Source organism: Cnephaeus nilssonii (assembly GCF_951640355.1).
Source record: "Cnephaeus nilssonii genome assembly, chromosome: 11".
NCBI lineage: Eukaryota > Metazoa > Chordata > Mammalia > Chiroptera > Vespertilionidae > Cnephaeus > Cnephaeus nilssonii.
Genome location: NC_137082.1, coordinates 12525562 through 12547447, shown reverse-complemented (window position 1 = coordinate 12547447; position 21886 = coordinate 12525562). Strand labels below are relative to the sequence as shown.

The window sequence follows — 21886 nt, the reverse complement described above, 5'->3', positions numbered from 1 at the left end:
TGAGAGCAATTTTTAGAGCATTAAGGGGATGAGAATACTGGCCTTGAGATCTATAGGCTCAGTGAGGGGTCCCTTCTCAGCCTTAGACAGATTTTACGAGAAGACTAAAGTTGGGAACCCAGAGGTGAAAGTATCCAGCAAGCCTGAGAAAGGAGAGTATTTCTTGTCTAGAGGAGAGGACAGGCATGGAGGAGATAAGGCATTTGTGGTCTAAGGTAATGGCTGGACTTAGTGGGATGAAAGTGAAACCGAGGTAGGTGACTGTGGTTCAGGAAAACTGGGCTTTATAAGGGGCTGCCCAGTAGCTCTGGTTGGGCACCGAGGTAGAACGAGAAAATAGTGCATAAAGGGGGTATTTAGTAAGATTCAGTGTAGAAGTGAGGTGGCTAATGGCTGTGAGACTAATCCATCAACTCCCATAATAGACACTAAGGCGGGGCCAAGGATCTCAGTGAATTTGGGGAGGGCAGAATAAGTGGCCCCTTAACCTGACTCTAATCTTAACCCTAACCCTTGCCTTAAACCTATTCCTAACAATAATCCTAACCCTACACATGGACCTAATGTTAAACCTAATCCTAAATTTAGCCCTAATTCTAAATTTAACTCTAACCCTAACCCTAAACATCATCTTACTAAACTATAACCCTAGCCCAGCCAGCATGGCTCAGTAGTTGTGTGTGGACCTATGAACCAGGAGGTCACGGTTCGATTCCCAGTCAGTGCACATGCCCAGGTTGCGGGCTCGATCCCCACTGTGGGGTGTGCAGGAGGTAGCCGGTCATTGATTCTCTCTCATCATTGATGTTTCTATCTCTCTTCCTTCCTCTCTGAAATCAATAAAAATATATTTTAAGAAAAACAACATAACCCTATCTCTAGCATTAGCTCAAAACCTACTCATAGCCCTAACCTTACACTAGACCTAGCCCTGACATTAACCCTAACACTAAACCTAAACTTAGCCCCAGCCCTAACCTAAACCCTAACAATCATCTAACTTTAACTCTATAACTATCCCAAAATGAGCCCTAACAATAAGCCTAACTTTAATGTTAACCTAATTCTAATCCTAACCCTATTATAGCCATAAACCTATCCTTAAACTTAACCCTAACTCTATTACTCACTTTAGTCCTAGCCCCAAACTTAACCCAACCATAACTCTAACCATATAACTAGCCCCAACATTAAACCTAACTCAAAACCTTACTAATTCTAGCCCTAATCTTAACCCTATTCTTAAACATAATCCTAACCATAAACCTAATCCTAAACTTAGCCCTATCCCTTCCCTTTAGCCTTAACCTTAAACCTAATCTTAACTTTAACTATAACCCTAAACTTAGCCTTAAACCTAACCCAAAACATAACACTAACCCTAGAGCTAGACCTCACCCAAATCCAAAATCTAACCCTATCTTTAATCCTAATCCTAAATATAAACTTAATTGTAAACATAACCCTAACTCTAGACTTACTAGTAGACCTAGCTTTAACTTTATAACTAACCATATTTGTAACCATAACCCTAACTGTAGACCTAGCCTTAAAACTCCCTATCTATAATAATAAAAGCGTAATATGCTAATTAGACCAGACAGCTGAACGACCTTCCAGATGTCATTGCAGACATCCTTCCAGATGAAGTAGCTGTGGTGGGGGCAGAGGCGGTAAGGAGCGATCAGGAAGGCAGGCGAGTGGTTAGTGGCGATCAGGCAGGCAGGCAGAGTGGTTAGGGGCAATCAGGCAGGTGAGCAGTTAGGGGCGATCAGGCAGGCAGGCAGTGGTTAGGGGCTATTAGGCAGGCAGGCAAGCAGTTAGGGGCGATCAGGCAGGCAGGCGAGCAGTTAGGGGTGATCAGGCAGGCAGGCAAGCAGTTAGGGGCATCAGGCAGGCAGAGGTGGTAAGGGGCAATTAGGGGCGATCAGTTAGGGGCGATCAGGCAGGCAGGTGAGTGGTTAGGGGCAATCAGGCAGACAGGCAGAGTGTTTAGGGCCAATCAGGCAGGCAGTGTGGTTAGGGGCAATCAGGCAGGCAAGTGGTTAGGGGTGATCAGGCAGGCAGGCAGGTGAGCGGTTAGGAGCCAGTGGTCCCAGATTGCGAGAGGGATGTCCGACTGCCAGTTTAGGCCCCATCCCACAGGGATTCCTGTGGGATCGGGTCTAAACCGGCAGTTGGACATCCCCAAAGGGGTCCCAGATTGTGAGAGGGTGCAGGCCTGGCTGAGGGAACCCCCCTCAGTGCATGAATTTCGTGCACCGGACCTCTATCTATACTAATAATAGAGGAATGTGCAAATTGTCCAGGACACCATCACGTAACAACTGTTCATCAGGCTGCATCCCTGCCCCTTGCTCAGGCAGCTGTGAGGCCCAGGGTAGGTAGGATAGGATACAATAGGAGGGGATAAGAAAGGAGAGAGAGGGGAAGGCAGGCCTGCATGCAGACAGGCTGAGAGGAGAAACAGAAATACAGAAAGGGAATAAGAAAAAGACGCAGGAATGGAAAAGGGAAGGAAATGCAGGGCTGCACGCAGGAGGGGGTGGCGACTATGGGGGAGGAGGAGCAGCTGCGCCTGGTGAGGGGCGGGGCTCAGGCGGCACAGAGCGGGGAGCCCCACCCAGACGTGGGAGGAGGGAGATGGCCCCTGGCGTGGGCCATTGGGACAGAGGGGTGGACGGTCCTAGGTCTTCCGGGTAAAGGTGCTCCTGCTCCGCGGCAGCAGCGCCCGGGCCGCGTGGGCCTTGGCCACACTCGCTGGGAGGGGAGGTGCAGCTTAGCTGGGGCAGAGTCAGACACTAAGGAGGGTACAGCTTTCGTCCCCAAGGACTGGACCCCAAAGATACTGGCCAAGGTTAGGTTGGTAGCGCATTAAGTGTACTTTGTTGAGTAGAAGTTGGGGTGTCCCGGGCAGGGAATAGGAGGAGGATGGTAGCAGGGAGGCCAGGGAAGGGGGGGTGGTGAAGGCCTGGCCAGGGCTGGGCCCTGGGCTGGGGGTTAATGCCCTGCCCCCCAGAACGGAAGCTTTAATATCAAAGTGAGCTCAGGTGGGGTGGGAAGCAGGTCCCAGAGAGGAAAGGGGAAGGTTTAAAAGAGAAACCAGTGAACATGGCGGGAGGTGTGGGGTGGGTAATAATAGGGAAGGAGGGAGGGAGTCAGGGTTCAGGCTCTCAAGGGAAAGGCAAATGGGGAGAGGGGAGAAGGAGTAAGAAGGAGACAGACACAGGGAATGAAGGGAGAGAAGGGAGGAGGGATGGAGGGAGAGAGGCCGCAGGAGGTTCAAAGGGAGGGAGGGAAAGAAAGCAGGAAAGAGAAGGATGCTAAAATGGGGTGAGGCCAGGAAAATAGTTAAATAAAAAGAAGAAACAGAATGTGAGAGTTAGGGGAGTTTAAAAGGACGAGTTAGTAAGAAAATTAAGTACAGGGTGATTTTTTTCAAATGTAGTCAGACATTCCCTGAGGGCTCCCAGACTGTGAAAGGGCACAGGCTTGGCTGAGCCGCGCCACCCCCCCCCCTTGTACGAATTTGTGCACTGGGCCTCTAGTCATATCTAATAAAAGAATAATATGCAAATTGACCATCACCCCAACACACAAGATGGCTGCCCCCATGTGGTCAAGGATGACTGCCCCCATGTGGACACAAGATGGCTGCCACAAGATGGCCAGCAGGGGAGGGCAGTTGGGAGGGACCAGGTCTGCAAGGGAGGGCAGTTGTGGGCGATCAGGCCAGCAGGAGAGGGCAGTTGGGAGGGACCAGGCCTGTAAGGGAGGGCAGTTGGGGGCAATCAAGCCTGCAGGGGAGGGCAGTTAGGGGTGACCAGGCTGGCAGAGGAGGGAAGTTGGGGGCGATCAGGCCTGCAGGAAAGGGCAGTTGCGGGGGACCCAGGCCTGAAGGGGAGAGCAGTTGGGGGGGACCAGGCCTGCAGGGGAGGGCAGTTAGGGGCAAAAAGGCTGGCAGGGGAGCAGTTAGACATCAATCAGGCTGGCAGGGGAGTGGTTAGGGGGTGATCAGGCTGGCAGGCAGAAGTGGTTAGGTGCAATCAGGAAGGCAGGCAGGTGAGCAGTTGGGAGCCTGCAGTCCTGGATTGTGAGAGGGCAGTCGGACATCCCTCGAGGGGTCCCATATTGGAGAGGGTGTAGCCTGGGCTGAGGGACACACACCCCCGTGCATGAATTTTGTGCACCAGGCCTCTAGTATATATATAAAAAGCCAGCAACCAAACACAGGACTGACCAATTGCTATGACACCTACTGTGGCCAGCCAACTGGCTCAATCGGGGGCGGGGCCAGCCGGCCAACCTCCCACGTCCCCTCCCCCCCACCAGCCCAGCCCCGATCAGCCCCCATCGGGGTGGGCTGGCTGGACCCCACCCATTTACGAATTCATGCACCAGGTCTCTAGTACCTTGTAATAAACATAGCCCTAAACAGAACTCTAGCCTTATCCCTATCCCTAATTCTAAACCAAACTAAATCATACCCTAGCCCTAGCCTTAATCCTAACACTAACCCAAAACTTAGACCTAAACCTTACACTATACCTAATCCCAGTCCTAACCCTAGCTCTAAACCTAACCCTAGTCCTAACCCAGGCTTTGTCCTAGGTCTAACCCTATCCCTAACCTTAAACCTAATCCTAGCCCTAACCCTAAACCTAAATATAACCCTAGTCCTAAATCTAAACCTAATTGTAAACCAAACCTAAACTAGACCTACCCTTAACACCCTAAACTTAATATTAACCTAAACCCTAAACTTAGACCTAAACATATATCTAACCCTAAACCTAACTCTAGTGCTAATATTAACCCTAACCCTAAATCTAGCCTTAGACCATGCTTTAAATTTAACTCTAATGCTACCCTACCTCTAAACTTATCCCTATCACTAACCCTAGCCATATACCTAATCATAACCCAAGCCTAACTATAGTCCTAACACTAATTTTAATGCTAACCCAAACCCAAGGTCTAACCCTAACACTAGCCCTAGCACTTGCCCTAACTCTAACCTTAATTCTAAACCCTCACTAATACTAACCCTAAACCTAGCCCTAAACTTATCCTTAACCCTAACACTAACCCTAGCCTTTGCCCTAGCCCTAAACACTTTCCTAAAACTAGTTCTAATTTTAGTCTTAGTTCTATCCCTATCCCTATCCCTATCCCTATCCCTATCCCTATCCCTATCCCTATCCCTATAATTAACCTTAACCATAGACCTAGCCATACTCCTAAACCTAGCCCCAGCAATAGCTCTAATTGTAGCCCTAACTAAACCCTAGTCCTAATGCTAACTCTAATAATAGCATTAACCCAAATCCAAAATCTAGCCCTAGACCTTGCTTTAAATTTAGCCCTAATGCTAACCCTAATTCTAAGCTTATCCCTAACACTAATCCTAGCCATAGACCTAATCATAATCCAAGCCTAATAGTAGCACTAACCCTAGCCCTAGCACTAGCCCTAAACCTAACCTTAATTCTAAACCTATACTAAACTTATCCTTAACCCTAACACTAACCCTAGCATTTGCCCAAGCCCTAAACATTTTCCTAAACCTAACCCTAACTTCATCAGTCCTAATCCTATAATTAACCCTTACCACAGACCTACCACTAACCTGAACCTAGCCTTAGCAATAAACCTAACTGTAGCCTAACCCTAACCATACCGTAGCTCTAGCCCTAATCCTAAACCTAACCCTAAACCAGTGATGGGCAACCTTTTGAGCTTGGTGTGTCAAACTTCGCCAAAAAACTGAGCATAACTCGGGTAGTGTGTCACTTTGAGGAAAAAACATTATTTCACAAGTGTTTCATCCTCAGGAGCAGCAAATGTTTCATCCTCGGCATGCGGCCGCTGAGGCGGCCGCGTGTCATTAGAAATGGCTACGCGTGTCAGTGCTGACACGCATGTCATAGGTTCGCCATCACTGCCCTAGACCAAGCTCTAACACTAGATCTAACCCCAACCCTAACACTAGCCCTAACCTGAACCCACCCTAAAGTTAACCATATGCCTAAATCTAGCCAAAAACCTAACTAAAACCATGCATCCAGAACTAAACCTAATTTTAAACCTAACCCTAACCCTAAACCTAATCTTAAATCTAACCCTAGTGCTAGCTTTAACCCTAAACCTAAACTAACCCTAACTGAAACCCTAGCCTTAGTCCTAACACCTTTTCTAAACCTAATTCTAGACCAAGTAAAATCCCTATCATTAGCCCTAACCCTGTCTGTAGCCCTAAAATTAACTATAGCCTTTAGCCCTAACTCTAACCCAAACCCTATTGCTAGCCCTTGCTTTAGTCATACCCAATGCCTGACTCGAATCCTAATCCTAGCCCTAAAGCTAATCCTGAACTGAACCCTAGCCATATACCTTATCCTAACCCTATTCCTAGACCCAGCCCTAACCATAACACTAAACCTAAACTTGAAGCTAGCCCTAGCCCTAACCTATCCCTAAATCTAAACCTAACACTTATATTAGCCCTACTACTAGTCCTACACCTAACCTTATACCTAAACCTAACCGTAATCATAATACTAACCCTAGCCCTAACCCCAACCCTCTAACCCTAACCCTAACACTATCTCTAACCCTAGGCCTAACCTCAATCCTCACCTTAGCTCTGGCCTCAAATCTCTCCCTAACATTAACCTTAAGTGTATTTCTATCTCTAGCCTTAACCCTAAACCTAACACTAGCCCTAAACTTAAATCTAACCTTAAAGCTAACACTAACTTTAAATGTAGACCTAAATGAAACCTGACCAAAATACCTATTCCTAACTCTAAGCCTAATCCTAACCATAGCTCTAGCCTTAAACCTAAACATGATCCAAAACTAATCTAACCCTAGCTTTAACCCCAAACCTAACTTTAAAGCTTAAACTGGTCCTAGCAGTAGCCCTAAATCTAACATTATACCTAACCTTGAACCTAACCTTAACCATAACATTAACTTTAAACCGTCCCCTAACACTAAACATAGCTCAAGTCCCAGCCCTCACCCTAACTCTCTCCCTACCGCTAGCCTACCTCTAAACCTAGTCTTTTTTTTAATTATTTAATATATTTTATTGATTTTTTACAGAGAGGAAGGGAGAGGGATAGAGAGTTAGAAACATTGATGAGGGAGAAACATCGATCAGCTGCCTCCTGCACACCCCCTACTGGGGATGTGCCTGCAACCAAGGTACATGCCCTTGACCGGAATCGAACTTGGGACCTTTCAGTCCGCAGGCCGACGCTCTATCCACTGAGCCAAACCGTTTTCGGCTAGACCTAGTCTTAATTTTAACTGTAACCTTAACTCTAAACCAAACTCTAACACTAGCTTCTGCCTTAAACTTAACAATAATCCTAATCCTAAACTAGATCAAACCTAGCCCTAACCCTAAACCTAGCACTAGCCCTGGCCCTAACCCTGGCCCTAACCCTAAACATAACCTTAGCTTTAAACTTAACCCTAAACCTAGATTTGGTCTTTACCCTAAACCAAATAATAACCTTAACCCTAACTCTAACCATAGCCTTACCCTCAACCCTAATCCTAATCCTAACCCTAGACCTAGACCTAGTCCTACACCTAACCCTAACCCTCATTCTAGCCCTCACCCTAACAATACCTCTAACCTTAAAACTACTGACTGTATTTCTAACCCTAAATCTAAACCTAAGCCTAACCCATGCCTTAACACTAACCCTAAAAATAAACCAAACTCTAGACAAAATTAAACCCTAAACATAACCCTAACCTTGTTTAAATCTAAACTTTGACCTAACACTAACCCTTAGCCTAATCCTAACAATAACTCTAGCCCTAACACTAACCCTAAACCAAACATTAACCCTAACCCTAGATCTAGCTTTAGTGCTAAAACTACCCGTAGGCCAAAAGTTAACCCTAAACCTAGCTCGAACTCAAACTCGAACTCTAACCCTGACACTAGCCCTAGACCAAAATTTAACTCTATAACCAGCCCTAAACCAATAGCTAAACTTAAATCAAACCCTGGCCCTAAACCTATCCCTAAACTAAAAGCTAACCCTAACCCTAAGCTTAGACCTGGCCTTAACCGTAAACCAAATCATAAACTTAACCTTAACCATAACCCTAAACCTACTCTAACACTAAAGCTAATCCTAATCCTAAACCTAACCCTAGATCTAATCCTATTCTTTTTTTTTTTTTTTTTTTTTTTTTAATATATTTTATTGATTTTCTACAGAGAGGAAGAGAGAGAGACAGAGAGCCAGAAACATTGATGAGAGAGAAACATCGATCAGCTGCCTCCTGCACACCCCCCACCGGGGATGTGCCCACAACCAAGACACATGCCCTTGACCGGAATCGAACCTGGGACCCCCGAGTCCGCAGGCCGATGCTCTATCCACTGAGCCAAACCGGTTTCGGCTAATCCTATTCTTAACTCTAACCTTAGCCCTAGATTTAAACCTAATATATCTAACCCTAATAGTCTCCACCCTGTGTGAAGGCTTTTAGGTACCTCAAGTAAACACATAAAATAGAGGAATGCATTTCATCACACTTCTAAATAAGAAAAAGCATCTGAGTCACAGAAGTTGGTTTTTAAAAAAAATGTATCTGTCAGCCATCAGCAGAAAGGAGAAAAAGTTTGGATGATTGCCTATGTGTTGAATTTAGAGTATTTAAGATAGAGAAGGGGGTAGATCTCTATTCAAGTTCCATAGGATGGATAAAGGGAATACTATTAAGACATCAATTATAAGGAAAGAACTGGGAATGAGATGTAATGGGGAGTGTTTAGCTGTCTATCATTCTAATGGATCAATGTTGAATCCACTCTTAGCCGAGTGTTCACAGTTGCCCTAAGTTGCTTCCAGTTAAAAAGGACCAGTTAAAAGCTATATATAAAATATTCCTGATATAAGGCTTTACATACATTTTCCTCTGTCTGGCAGTATATGGGATGGATATAGACTTGGAATCTTTTATTTTAATGTTCTTGTGTTACTGTTTTTCTTCTAGAACTGGTTTCAGAACTGAATAGCTCAGCGCTCAGAGCAGAGCAGAAGTGGAAACCTGAATGCCTTGGCACAAGGCCCCGATCCTAAGCCTCACCTGTCACCTCAGTTGGACCAAAGCAATCTTTTGACAGTTCTCAGCAGCTCCCATCATGTTCCTCAATTTTATTTCCTCCATAGCATACAATCATTTGTAGCAGCAACAGCTTTTCTCATTGTTTGTTTTTCCCCCAGAAACTGATTAGGCCAATCATTGTACAGGCTACATAGTGAGAAGATATATTTTACAGTTTTTGAATTGTAAATAAAGCAAGGCAAAAAGAAGAGCTTGATTAGAACTCCTCCACATGTTTCTTATAAATAGAACTGACATTGGAAGGGGCTTCTAATGTACTCATAGGTCCCCTTGATACCCAGAGCTGGGGAGGTGGGAGGAAAGGCCAGCCCACAACTAACACAACAGCACTGCCTTTGCAAGACTGCATGCAATGGTGCTACAGGGCCTACATGATGTCAATGTGAAGACAAGAGAAAGGGACAGTTCTACAGTCTGCCTACACTGGGACATTCCACACAAGCTATGAGGCGCCTAGAAGAAATCCTCTCAACCTCCTTGCTACAGGACTAGGCACAAGCATTTCCAAATGAGAAACCTCAGGAAGATGAGCCTCCAGGACTACCAGAATCACCCCCCAGTTAGAGAAAAATGTTAGGCTCTACTGAGCATGCAGTAATGAAGTCTGAACGTGGGCTCTAGGAGAAGAATGGTATAATTCTTTCACCCCCAAAAACAGGTCTTTTGTTTGAGATGCAAATCCATAGTGACAGCAAAGTATTACCATCTTGGAATACACACCAGGTGTTGGAGCAAGACCAAAGCAGAAAGATGTAGCTATCACATGAATACCCATAAAGTGTTTTATTATCCCTGTTCTGTATGGAACACTTTATTGCCTAAATGATTGTTGTCAAGTCCTGCAGGGCATCTGGAAGCACTAAAAGCACCAAACAGTAGATGCCTTACCCAAAGTCTGAATGACAACAAAAAGTTTTGAAATGGCAAACATGACTTCTTCACTGCTCTTACCACCAACTGTGCTATCTGTGCAACCCTATAACTATAAACAAAACAAGGCAAAAAGAAGAACTTGATTAGAACTCCTCCACATGTTTCTTTGGTTGGTGTTCTGAAGTTCAGGAGAGAAAACTGTAGTTAGTTAGATGATAGGAGTAGATGCTAAAGATCTTGAACATGTTAATCCAGATCCATATTTGTTATTCTAGTCCTCAGTCCTAGAACAGATAGTCAAATAAAATTTTAAACTCTGCATGCGATAAATTGATTTAAAGGTGAAGTCTATAACACCTTGAAATTTTTGCATCGGATTTCCCCTTGGAACATTTAAAATATAAGTAATACGGGAGAAAAAGGTGCTATTAGTAGAAATTCTGAGTCAATAATCAGGAAATTGTCTGAATTTTTCCTTATTCTGTCATTTTTGTATATATAAACATTTATATTGCCCATAATTTTTAATATTTTTTGTATAAGGAAATTATAAGTTATCTCTGAGCCTCCTCATTGTCTCTCTTCAATTTCTTTTGTTTGTATTTTGGAAAAAATGCTTCTTATATTTTTAAGCTGAATATGACTCTTAATTCATAAAATAAAATCATATTTAAAAACTCATAATAGCTTTTTAACTATGATTGGTTCTGTTTGCCTTTTTCCCCAGTATTTGCATCAATTTTTCAGAGATTTGCTACGCCTCATTTACTTGAGACACTGTGTGAGAAAGTCAGAATGCCTAACCAAGTTTATAGCGTCTTTCTGCACCCATACCAGATTGGAAGCGGTGGAAACTTCTTGCAGAGAATAACTTCAATTTGCATTCTATATGCAGGTTGAGTGAGTATTCCACAAAAGTATATACAAAAATGGAAGTGCCAGACTCATCCAGTCATCACATTCTGTGCTACCATGTCATACTCAACAATGGTCATAGCAAGTCCTAGTGATCTATAATAATAAAAGCATAATATGCTAATTAATCGAACCTGAGACCCTTGAGTCTGCAGACTGACGCTCTATCTACTGAGCCAAACCAGTTAGGGCTGGGCTCATCTTAATTTGGACTCTCTGTGTTTGCTGGACTTGTAGTTCTATTTTCTTCAACAGGTTAGAGAGTTTTTAATCATTATTTGCTTAAATAGGTTCTCAATATTTTGCTCTCTCTCTTCTTCTGGAATCTCTATGATGTAAATGGTGTTACACTTGATGTTATATCAGAGGCCCTTTAACCTATTTTCATTTCTGTTCCATTTTCTTTTTTTTTAAGATATATTTTTATTGATTTCAGAGGGCAAGGGAGAGGGAGAGATACATAAAAGCATCAATGATGAGAATCATTGATTGGCTGCCTTCTGCATGTCCCATGCTGGGATCAAGCCCATAACTTGGGCATGTGCCCTGATTGGGAATTCCACCCTGACCTCCTGGTTTATAGGTCAACACTCAACCACTGAGCAACGCTGGCTGGGCTCATTTCTTTTTGCTGTTCTGATTAAGAATATTCTACCTCATCTTCCAAATAGCTGATTCAATCCTCTGCTTCATCTAATCTGCTGTTGATTTAATATAATATATCTTTGTTTCTTGATAAGTCTGGCTAAAGGTTTATCAATATTTTTTAGCTTTTCAAAAAAACAGCTCTATGTTTCATTGATCCTTGTATTATTTTTTACTCTGTATGTCATTTATTTCCACTCTGATCTTTATTATTTCCTTCCTTGTACTTACTCTTGGCTTTTCTTGTTGTTCTCTTTTTAATTATTTTAGTTGTAGGGTTAGAGTTTTTTGTTAGTTGTAGGGTTAGAGTTTGTTGGGTTTTTTTTGCTTCTTGAGGTAGGCCTGTAATGCTATGAAATTCTCTCTCAGGACTGATTTCACTGTGCCCCATAGATTTGGGGTTGTTTTGTGTTCATTTTCCTTCGCTTCCAGAAAGTTTTGATTTGTTCCTTGATTTCATTTGTAACCCATTCATTGTTTAATAAGATGCAATTTAGCCCCCATGTGTTTGAATGTTGTTGAGTGTTTTTTTTTTTTTTATTGTACTTGATTTCTAGTTGTATGCCATTGTGATGTGAGAAGATGCTTGGTATGATTTCAATCTTCTTGAATTTATAGAGACTCATTTTGTGCCCCACCCTGTGGTCTGTCTTTGAAAATGTCCCATGTGCACTTGAGAAGAATGTATATTCTGCAGCTTTGGTAGGAAATGTGTAAATGTCAATTAAATCCACCTCATCTAGTGTGTTGTTTAAGGTCACTCTTTCTTTGTTGATTTTTTGTCTGAAACATCCATCCAGTGATGTCAATGGAGTGTTAAAGTCCCCTATTCTGATTGTGTTGTTGATCTCTCCCTTAAAGTCCTCAAGCCCAGCCAGGGTGGCTCAGTGGTTGAGCATTGACCTATGAACCAGGAGGTCACGGTTTGATTCCTGGTCAGCACATATGCCCAGGTTGCGGACTTGATCCCCAGTGGGGGACATGCAGGAGGCAGCCAATCAATGATTCTCTCTCATCATTGATGTTTCTATCTCTCTCTTCCTCTTCCTCCTCTCTGAAATCAATAAAAATCTTTTTTAAAAATTAAGTCCTCAAGAACTTTTAAATATATTTAAGTGCTCTTATATTAAATGCACATATGTTTACCAGAGTTATATCCTCTTGTTGGGTGAATCCCTTTGGTATTATGTAGTGGCCTTTGCTTTGAAGTCTATTTTGTCAGGTATAAGTATTGCTACCCATTGTTTTATGTTTTTTTCATTTGTATGGAAAAAATTTTCCATCCTTTCACTTTCATCCTGTGTGTGTATTTTGTTCTGAGATAGGTCTCTTGTAGATAGCACATATATAGCTCATACTTTTTTATCCATTCAGCTACCCTATGTCTTTTGATTGGAGTATTTAAACCATTTACATTTAGGTTATTATTGATATGTACTTATTTATTGCTATTTTTATTCATTATGGCTATGTTCCTCTCTCTTTATTTTTTCCTCTTCTTCCAGCCATTCCTTTAACATTTCTTGCATTGTAGGCTTGGTGGCAATAAGTTCCTTGCCTTTTTTTTTGTCTGGGAAGCTCTTATTTCACCTTAACTTTTGAGTGATAGCCTGCTTGATAGAGTAGTCTTGGTTCTAGATCCTTGCTTTTCATTACTTTAAATGTGTCATGCCATTCTCTTCTGGCTTGTAGTGTTTCTGATGAGAAATCTACTGAGAGCCTTATGTGATCTCCCTTTTAGGTCACTGACTGCCCCTCTTTGCTGCACTTAAGATTCTCTCTTTGTCTTTAAGTTTGCTATTTTTAAAATATGTTTTTATTGACTTCAGAGAGGAAGGGAGAGGGAAAGAGAAAAACATCAATGATGAGAGACAATTATTGATTGGCTGCCTCCTGCATGCTCCACACTGGGGATCTAGCCCACAACCTGGGCATGTGCCCTGACAAGGAATAGAACTGTGACCTCCTGGTTCATAGATCGACACTCATCCACTGAGCCACACCAGCTGGGCAACGTTTGCTATTTTAATTATGATGTGTCTTGGTGTGAGTCTCTTTGGATTCATCTTGATTGGAACCCTCTTTGCTTCCTGAACTTGTATGGTATTTTCATTTACCAGCTTAGGGAAGGTTTCTGTCATTATTTTTTTAATTTAAATTATTTATTGTTGAAAGTATTACCTATGTCTCCTTTTCCCCCCATTGACCTCTCCCTGGTGTCATGATTTCTTCATACAGGTTCTCTATCCCTTGCTCACTTGCTTCTTCTTCTGGTACCCCTATGATGTAGATGTTGTTCTGTTTCATGTTGTCCCAAAGTTCCCTTAAACTGTCCTCAGGCTTTTTAAGTATTTTTATTTTTGCTGCTCTGATTGAGTTGTGTGTTCTTTACACCTTGTCTTCTAATTCACATATTCAATTCTCTGCCTTTTTTAAATTTCTTCTGATGCCTTCTGGATGTCATGTATAGTATTCTTCATTTCTGCCTGGTTCTTATTCATAATTTCTATGTCTTTTTCTCATTTTGATGTAGTTCCCATTATGTTTTTTGTAGTTCCCATTGAGTTCCTTGCAGTTCTCACTAAGTTCCTTGAGCATCTTTATAACTATTACTCTGAACTCTATGTTTGATAACTTGCTTACCTCCATCTCATTTAGGTCTTTTTATGGCAATTCCTCCTTTTCTTTAATTTGGGGGTTATTTCTTTGTCTCCCCATTATAGTTGTCTCTTTGTGTTTGTATCACAAGATATACTTGCTCTGACTTCCAGTCTTCATGGGGTGGGCTTTTGTGTTAAATGTCCTAGGGGTCCCAGTGGTGTGGTCTCCTTGTACTACTGAGCTGTGTGCTCTAGAAGTGACCCTTTTGTGGATTATTTGGGCTCTCCTGTTATAATTGGGTCTTGATTATTGTTGTCCCATTCATGGGTGGGCTCTCCTCTCAGGCTGGCTGGCTGTAAGGATTAACCATGTCATGCAAGGTGCTGACAGGGCAAAACCAAACCAAACCAAACAAACAGGAACATACAAAAGATCCTGAAACAACAGCAAAAACAACCACAAAAGAAAAGAAAACATGAATAATAAACAAAACAGGAAGAGAAAAAAGATAATATTACTAAAAGTAAAATAAAAATTATGAAAATATTGGAAAAGAAAAGGGGCAGAAAAAATATTCTGAAAAGAAATAAGACAGAGCAAAACATAAGAGAGTAAGGAAAGGAAAGTGATTAAAAAAAGACAAGAAGTCAGAAAGGAAGGAAGGAAGGAAGAAAGAAAAGAAAGGAAGAAAGAAAGAAAGAAAGAGAGAGAGAAAGAAGTTATGCAAAGGTAAAATGAAGAGATAAAAAGTTAAAGTGAAAAAAAGAATGGAAGAGAAAAAGAAATTTAAGAAGGCCAATAAGAGATATGAAAGAAACAAGAGAGAAAAGAGAAAAAATATTAACAATAATAATACCAAAGCAATATAGAAGAAAATATTGAAAAAGAGAAAAAGAAAAAAAGCCAGCCAAGTAAAGATCATCTAGACAGATTCTGAAGTCTGAGGCTCACTGTTTTGTATACTGATCCCAGGCCTCCTGGGAGGCTCTTTTTTGTTAGCTCATGTCTGGAGCTAAGTTTGGCTCTTGGTGTCCTATTGTAGCTGTGGTAGCTGAGGCTCTCTGAGGACGGCCTCTACTTGTTAGCTACTCTGCCTCCCCCATGAGGTTGCCTGGGCTTCCTCCATTGTCTCTGAAGAGAGTCTTTTGGGTGGAGCCAGGCTAGCAAAGCTAGGGCTAGTGGGCCCCCTCTTAGAGATTACCCTGTCGGGAGCTCAGTGAGGGGTAATTAATCTTTGCTTCAAAGACAAACTCCTCAGTCTCTACCGCATTGTCCAACACTAGTTTTCCCTAAGGTTCGGGTTGAATATAGCCTGCCGCCTTTTCGGCAAAGCTGCCCTGGGCTCAGGGGATTGATCAAAAGGGATTCTGGTTGAGAATGTTGCCTGCCCAGCCCACAGGAGGGGCCTAAGCATTTGCTCCTAGTCCCAGGCAACAGTCTCTGAGGGTCTTACTCTTAGAATGTTCTGCTTTGAGTTGTTTTCCTGACCCTCACTGACTGCACCCAGCGAGGGTTATCTAGGGCTTCAGAGAGTTCATACTCTCTCCTGTTGGGGGCGGTGTTCCCAGAATGCAGCAGGGGGAGCCGAGCTCCACCCCTCCTTCCCATGACTTGGCTGCCTGAACTCACAGGGCGCTGGGATCAGCCTCCCACCGTGCAGTCACAAAGCCCAGCTCTCCCTAGTCCGTCTCTCCAACGTAAGCCTTCCTGGGGGCTGCTGGGGGCTGCTGTAAACAAACAGACAGACAAACAAAAACCCTTGCTCTGTGAGGACCCAGCACCCTGGTGCCACAGATTCAAGCAGAAGGGGTTGCAAAGTCAGCCCGAGGCAGCACTCCAATCTCTCTGCACAGCTGATCTCAGTAAAGCTGGAGCTGAGAATCCCTGTGTTGCTCACGCTCCCAACTCTCCTCCGTGCGGCTCAGAAATCCCTACTGTCGGCTCCACAGGATGGATCAGTCCACGTGGCTCCAACGGGAGAAAACTTGGCACCCAATTTCACTCAAGCCTCTCAGCCTAGCACCGGCTCCAGGGGTGCTCCCCTTTCCACAACTCCCCCTCTCTTACCAGTTTCTACGTTGTTTCTTCAGTGCTCCTTACACAACATATGTCAAATTAGCTACACTTCTCTTCTTTTTTCAAGCCAACCGCACAGCATTTTAGCTGTAAATCCAGTCCATGGCGGGGAGAAAGGGCACAAAGCCCCTTTTTACGCTGCAGCCATCTTGCCTCCTATCCTATGAAAATAGTTTTAAACTTGTAGACCCCTGAAAAAATTTCAGGGACCCCAGGTTCCTGGAACCCCACTTTGAGGACTAGTGGTCTAACAAAATTCCCACACAGGTTGTTCCCTTCAGTACTGTTTGTAAAGGGGAGAATTGGAGCAATTACATCTCTGTCAACAAAGGTTAAATAAACTGTAGAACATGATACTATGAAATACTGTGCTAATTCTGTGTTAAAAAGCGGGAGGGAGGTTGAGAGGTGGCTGATATGGACAGACAGATCTCTAAATTATATGGCCATGAAAAAAAAAAAAGCCAGTTTCAGAAGAATACATAAGTATATTATTTCTGTAGAAACCTGCCATAAGACAGTAATATTTTTGGTGCGTACATACACATATTTATAAGTGCATAGAAAATGTCTGGAAAGATCCACATCAAAGTGATATCAGTGGCCACTAGAAGCAGTAGAGGGGTGTACCATTCTAAAATTTGTAATTAAGAAAGTAATATAGTTTAGCTCTGCTCTCTTTGTTTTACCCACTTTATTAGAGACCTATATAAAAAAACCAAGACTTTGAGATATTTCCTTAAGCCTGAAGTGTATGTCATCACTGCTTATTATCAAGAGTGATTTAAAATGAGGATTCAATTCCAAAACCATTTAGGAAGCTGGCAATCAGAGGCTGGGGTGTCTGTCAAGTTAGATTTGTTCTTGAAAGGTTCCCCAGGCCACAGACTCACTGTTTCCCAACGTGGGCAGAATTGAGCCAGGACAGAGCCTTCCATCTCCTGCTCTTTGCCATCCCAGGCACACACACAGGGGCTGGAGTGCATGCCCTACTCTCCCGACACTTGGGAATAATGCGACATCCCAAGCATCAGGAGTTGTGGGGATGCTGTCTGGGTCAGCATGGAGTCCTTGGAAGACCGTGTGTGTGTGTGTGTGTGTGTGTGTGTGTGTGTGTGTGTGTGTGTGGTGTGTGTGTGTGTGTGGTGTGTGTGTGTGTGTGTGTAAGTATATGTGCAAAAAACACGAGATGGAGTGCACTGTGTTAGGAGCTGTGTCAGGCTGTGTCTCAGGGCCACGACTCAGCATGTGCCCCCTGAGAGTGCCCACCACTTCACAAATGCCCTTTCTATAGCGTGTCCTGTTTCTGACCAGGCACTTATTACCTTAGACTACATGGGACTGACAATTGCTAGATGCCCACCCGCTGCCTGTTACTGGGCACAGTGGAAGTCTATGTTTCCTGGCCTCTCCTGCAGTTAGGGTGGCGCCAGTGACTGGGGTTTGAAACAATGATTTCTTCTGAAAGTCACCTATACATTTCTAGGCCTGGCCGTGAGCACCTGTACATTCCTCTTTGCTGTCCCTGCTTACCCAGGGACAGAAGAAGGCAGGAGGCCGGCAGCGGGCTCTGAGCAGACCCAAGAAAACAGGCTCCGCAGGAGCCAGGAGTCCTCTGGAAGGCCTCCTGGTGAACAGCTGATCATACCAAGGTATGAGCGGGGAGCAAACCTCAACTGGGGTAAGTAAGGTGTGGTGGTTGTCATAACAGCTAGTAAAAATGACCTCGACAAATTCTCCATGTGTAGCTGGATTTTGAAAATATTCATGAAGGAAATTATTATGAGGATGATGTCATGGTGACTGCTTGGATAGGTTGGTGTCAATGACAGAGCTGGCATTTTGCTTATAATGGGGTAAGGTCCATGGTTGTTTGGTGCTAGGGGTGACAGCAGAAATGGGGGCATGGCAGTGGGGAACAGTGTCGACTCATGGGGCTAATGTCTGTGGCTGTGACGGAGAGAACGGAGGGGTGGCAGGTGTGATGCTGGTGTGCAGGCCGCGATGGGTACTAAGGGTGGTGTTAATGTGACATCCCAGTGTTACTCCGTACTGGGTTGGCCAGTAGGGAGGGGAGACTGTGTCAGTGGTCACGGAGAGCTGGCTCTGTGGCTGACTGTGGTCCTAAAGGGGCCAGTGGTGGTGGGAGGCATTGATGATGGGGTTGGTGACAGTGGAGAAAAGTTCAATTTAACTGCTCGGCACCAGAATTCCTCTGAGGGAGAGAAGCGTCTTGTTTGAAGAATCTGTTGAATGGGGTAGAAGTGGGACCCCAGAGTTTGCAGGTGTCTGATGTCAGCACTTGGCGGGGAGTTTTTTTCCATGAGAAATGGAGTAATCTGATGTTTTGTTTCTGAAGAAGAGGGTAGAGAGGAAATAAAGGAGAGAGAAACTAGTGCGGGAGATGGGGCCAAGTGAGCCCAGATGGCCTCAGGGCCAGATGCCAAGGCCGTTGGGGAATGGTGAAGTGCCTTTTGGTGTATGTCTGTTGCAGAGATGACCATGCCCTTGTCAGTACTTCCTGTCTGTTCACTGCTGTGTTGTGAGATAAAGTTGTTTTTGGTTTTGGGTTTATTTTTGGAATTTGATGTGCAATTGGCCTGGGCTGCTCAGGAGGGTCCATGTGGGAAGCTGGTACTACTAGAGAAGGGAGGGTGTGAGAACTGGTGTCCCGGGACCTGCAGGCACTGGGGAAAGGCTCTGGATGTTCCAATTGTGGAATTGGAGGTGGCTGGTTGGAAGGAAGTGGGACAGCCCATTTTGCTAGGAACTTGGGGGGACAGAAAAGCACCAATTGATATCTGGTAATAAAAAAATGAACCCAGGTTTCCAGAAGGTACTGAAAGGGAAAAATAAAATATCCGAGCTTGGATAAAATGGCTGAGCAGCCAGTTTATTTCAAGTTACTGGTGGTAGTGGCTGATCAGGGCTGGTGGAGTCTGGACAGGGGCTCAGGCCTGGCCACTTGGCCTGAAGAACGACCCTAGGAGCAGGGGCTCTCTGGCAGTGCACAGTATACCTGCCAAGAGAGCCAGGCCTATTATGACCACAACAACCAGTGCCACATCCCACCAGACCCATGGATAGGCCCAAGGTTTCTGTAGCTGCCAGCCGCAGCTGCCCAGCTCATAGCCTGTGAGCTGGCCCAGTGGGTGGAGGGCGGCAAAGCTGGGGCTGGCACAGCGGACATCCAGCAGGGCCTCTGGCGTGTGGTCCTCCAGCCAGAGGTGCAGGTAGGTGAGGCTGCAGTCACAGTGCCAGGGGTTCTGCGTCACGTCGAGTGTCTGCAGCTGGACCATGTGGTCGAAGGCGCCGGGAGGCACAGAACGAAGGCTGTTATTGGCCAGCAGGAGGTGGCGGGTGTGGGCTGGCAGGGCAGGCAAGGCTGTGAGCCCTCGGCCCCTGCAGTCCACCCACAGCCCCATGGTTTCCAGGGCCTGGCAGGTGCATGGTGCAGGGCAGTCCTTTGTGGCTTCTACGGTGGCCCAGAGCAGGAACAGGGCCGCCCAAGCAGGCATTGTGCAGGCTGGCTGTGGGGAGAGTGGCTGTGAGGTGAGGGAGGGACTGGTAGCCTGTACCCCATCCCAAGAACCAGCGGGTACCATAGGAACAATGGTCTCTGACCCGTGAACCTGCAGCTGTGAAGATGGAAGGAGGTGAACTGTGCCAACTTAGGCCTGGCTGACCCTCACTGAACACTCAGAAGGCAAGACAGTAGGGGAGGGAGCAGGGTAACTTTGGAAGAGGACAGGACTTCAGGAGGTAGGGGGAGCAGGTCCCTGCTCCATGGTTTACAGTCCTGGTCCTTGACCTGTAGGGCTGGGAAAGGCTGCTCCCAGCGTCCCTGCCTAAGCCTGGGGTTAGGCCAAAGGTGTGGCCTTCACAGACCACACCTCATCCCACCAATTCCAAACAGCTTGCCATGATGAAGTGAACTCTTATGTGGTACTCGATGTAGAAGCCGCACAAGGGTACTGAGGTGGGCGGGGGAGGGGGGGGAAGGCGGGGGGAGGGAAGGGGACCCAGAAGGAGCTCCCTCTAAAAGCCCCTCATCCAGGCTTGGGGAAACTGAGGCCCAGAGACAGAGTGATTTGTGCAGGGTCACACAGTAGCCTGTGTCAGAAACCAGACTCAAACTCAGGTCTCATGAGCCCCAGTTTTCTGCCTGATTCACTGCCTTGCCGCCACAACTGTTTCCCCCCTTTCTAAGGCAAGCTCTTTCCAACCCCCAGGGCCTGGCACACGGCAGACTTTCAATGACTATTCGTTGAATAAACCAGTGAATCTTGACTTAGCCAATGAACAGGTGTCTCAGAGTGAAGGCCCCCACCCAACCCCATCTTCTAGAAGGGAGCGCAAAAGTGGGCATAGCAGTAAGACTTGACAGCCCGCCTCCTCACCACCTGGGAGGAACCCCTGGTGTGGGAGGCAGTGCTGGGTAAGGAGGGCTTCTTACCTTCCAGGCCTGCAGTCCAGTCCCCCTTTCTGTGACCTGAACTGTCCTAGTTGAGGCTGAGGTGGCAGTTCTATGTAAATCAGCTGATGGTAGCCACTGCTTGAGAGGGAGGAAGGAAGTGATAAAAATAGCCTGGCTTATCCCCTGCATGCAGCCTTGGAGGGCCTATCTCCAGAGGCAGGGGGGCCTGGGTCCTAGTGCCTTGGGCACAGAAGCCTAGGTCAACTTGAGTGTGCTGAAGGGGTCCCATAGTGCATTCCACTGTACCCCCAGTGCCCAATGAGCCTTTAGTGCAGGGTCTGGGGGAGGACCAAGGAGACCCTACTTCTGGACCCAGGTGGTAGGGAGGGTTTCTAGGAGGAGGAGACCCTGGAAATGAGTGGCTCTGCTGGTTGTTCCTTTAAATCTCAGTTTTCCTTATCTGGAAAATGGGAGCAATAAACCTTGTCCTATTTGCCTCAGAGATGTGGTTTGGGCAGCAACCATGGGCAGGTCAAGAATTCTATTCGGAAGGGTGATTTAGTTTGAATAAACTGAGTTTATTAAGCAGGTGATTTAGTTTCTATAAACAGAGCTCTTGCCAGAGAAGCCCAGGAGTGGAACCCAGAGTGGGGGCCTGCTGAATAGAAGGGGTCCTTCTGGCTATCTCCCATGGTGATGGCCAGTGTCAGCCGAAAACGCCAAACTCAAGAAGAGGGTCCTGGGCTCCCAGCCTTTAGAATGGTTTAGGGCTGGAGGGGGAAACTGAGGTGCAGAGCATCTGTGCTGCCAACTGAGGCCACACTGGAGCTTGAGCAGGGCCAGATGCTACCCCACCTAGGATGGGGGAAACCTGAAAGTTCTACAACTGATGTTTGCTTTTAAAGCAGATGACAACACTAGCAGTTACAGGGCAAGGAAAGTCAAGGGCAAAGGGCTGTGGAGTGCTTTAAACACTCCATTTATACACTTAAACCCACAGGAATATTCCTTACGTTTGCAACGGAGTGTGGTTTTTTTTATGTTCTAAAGTGTTCTGCAACTCCTAACCCTCTTCAGCGAATGGAGTTGATATTTCATTTGTGTGTTTGTCATATGCTTCTCTCCACCAGAATGTCTGCTCCCTGAGAGATGGAGCCTTATCCACGCTCTTTGTGGTCAAAGTCATGGTTGACTAGC

The 21886-nt window shown here is 45.2% G+C and overlaps 1 protein-coding gene across 1 annotated transcript; it reads right to left on the bottom strand.

Annotated features, from left to right (window-relative positions):
- Positions 1-19223: 19223 nt before the first annotated feature.
- GP9 (glycoprotein IX platelet) lies at positions 19224-20783 on the bottom strand (the record flags this gene model as incomplete). The annotated part of the gene is made up of 2 exons (XM_079783801.1): positions 20729-20783; positions 19224-19802 (listed from the first exon to the last, which is right to left on the bottom strand). Exon 2 carries the CDS (start codon positions 19788-19790, stop codon positions 19224-19226), a length of 567 nt encoding a protein of 188 aa, XP_079639927.1. The 5' UTR covers positions 19791-19802; positions 20729-20783.
- Between the last annotated feature and the right edge of the window lie 1103 nt (positions 20784-21886).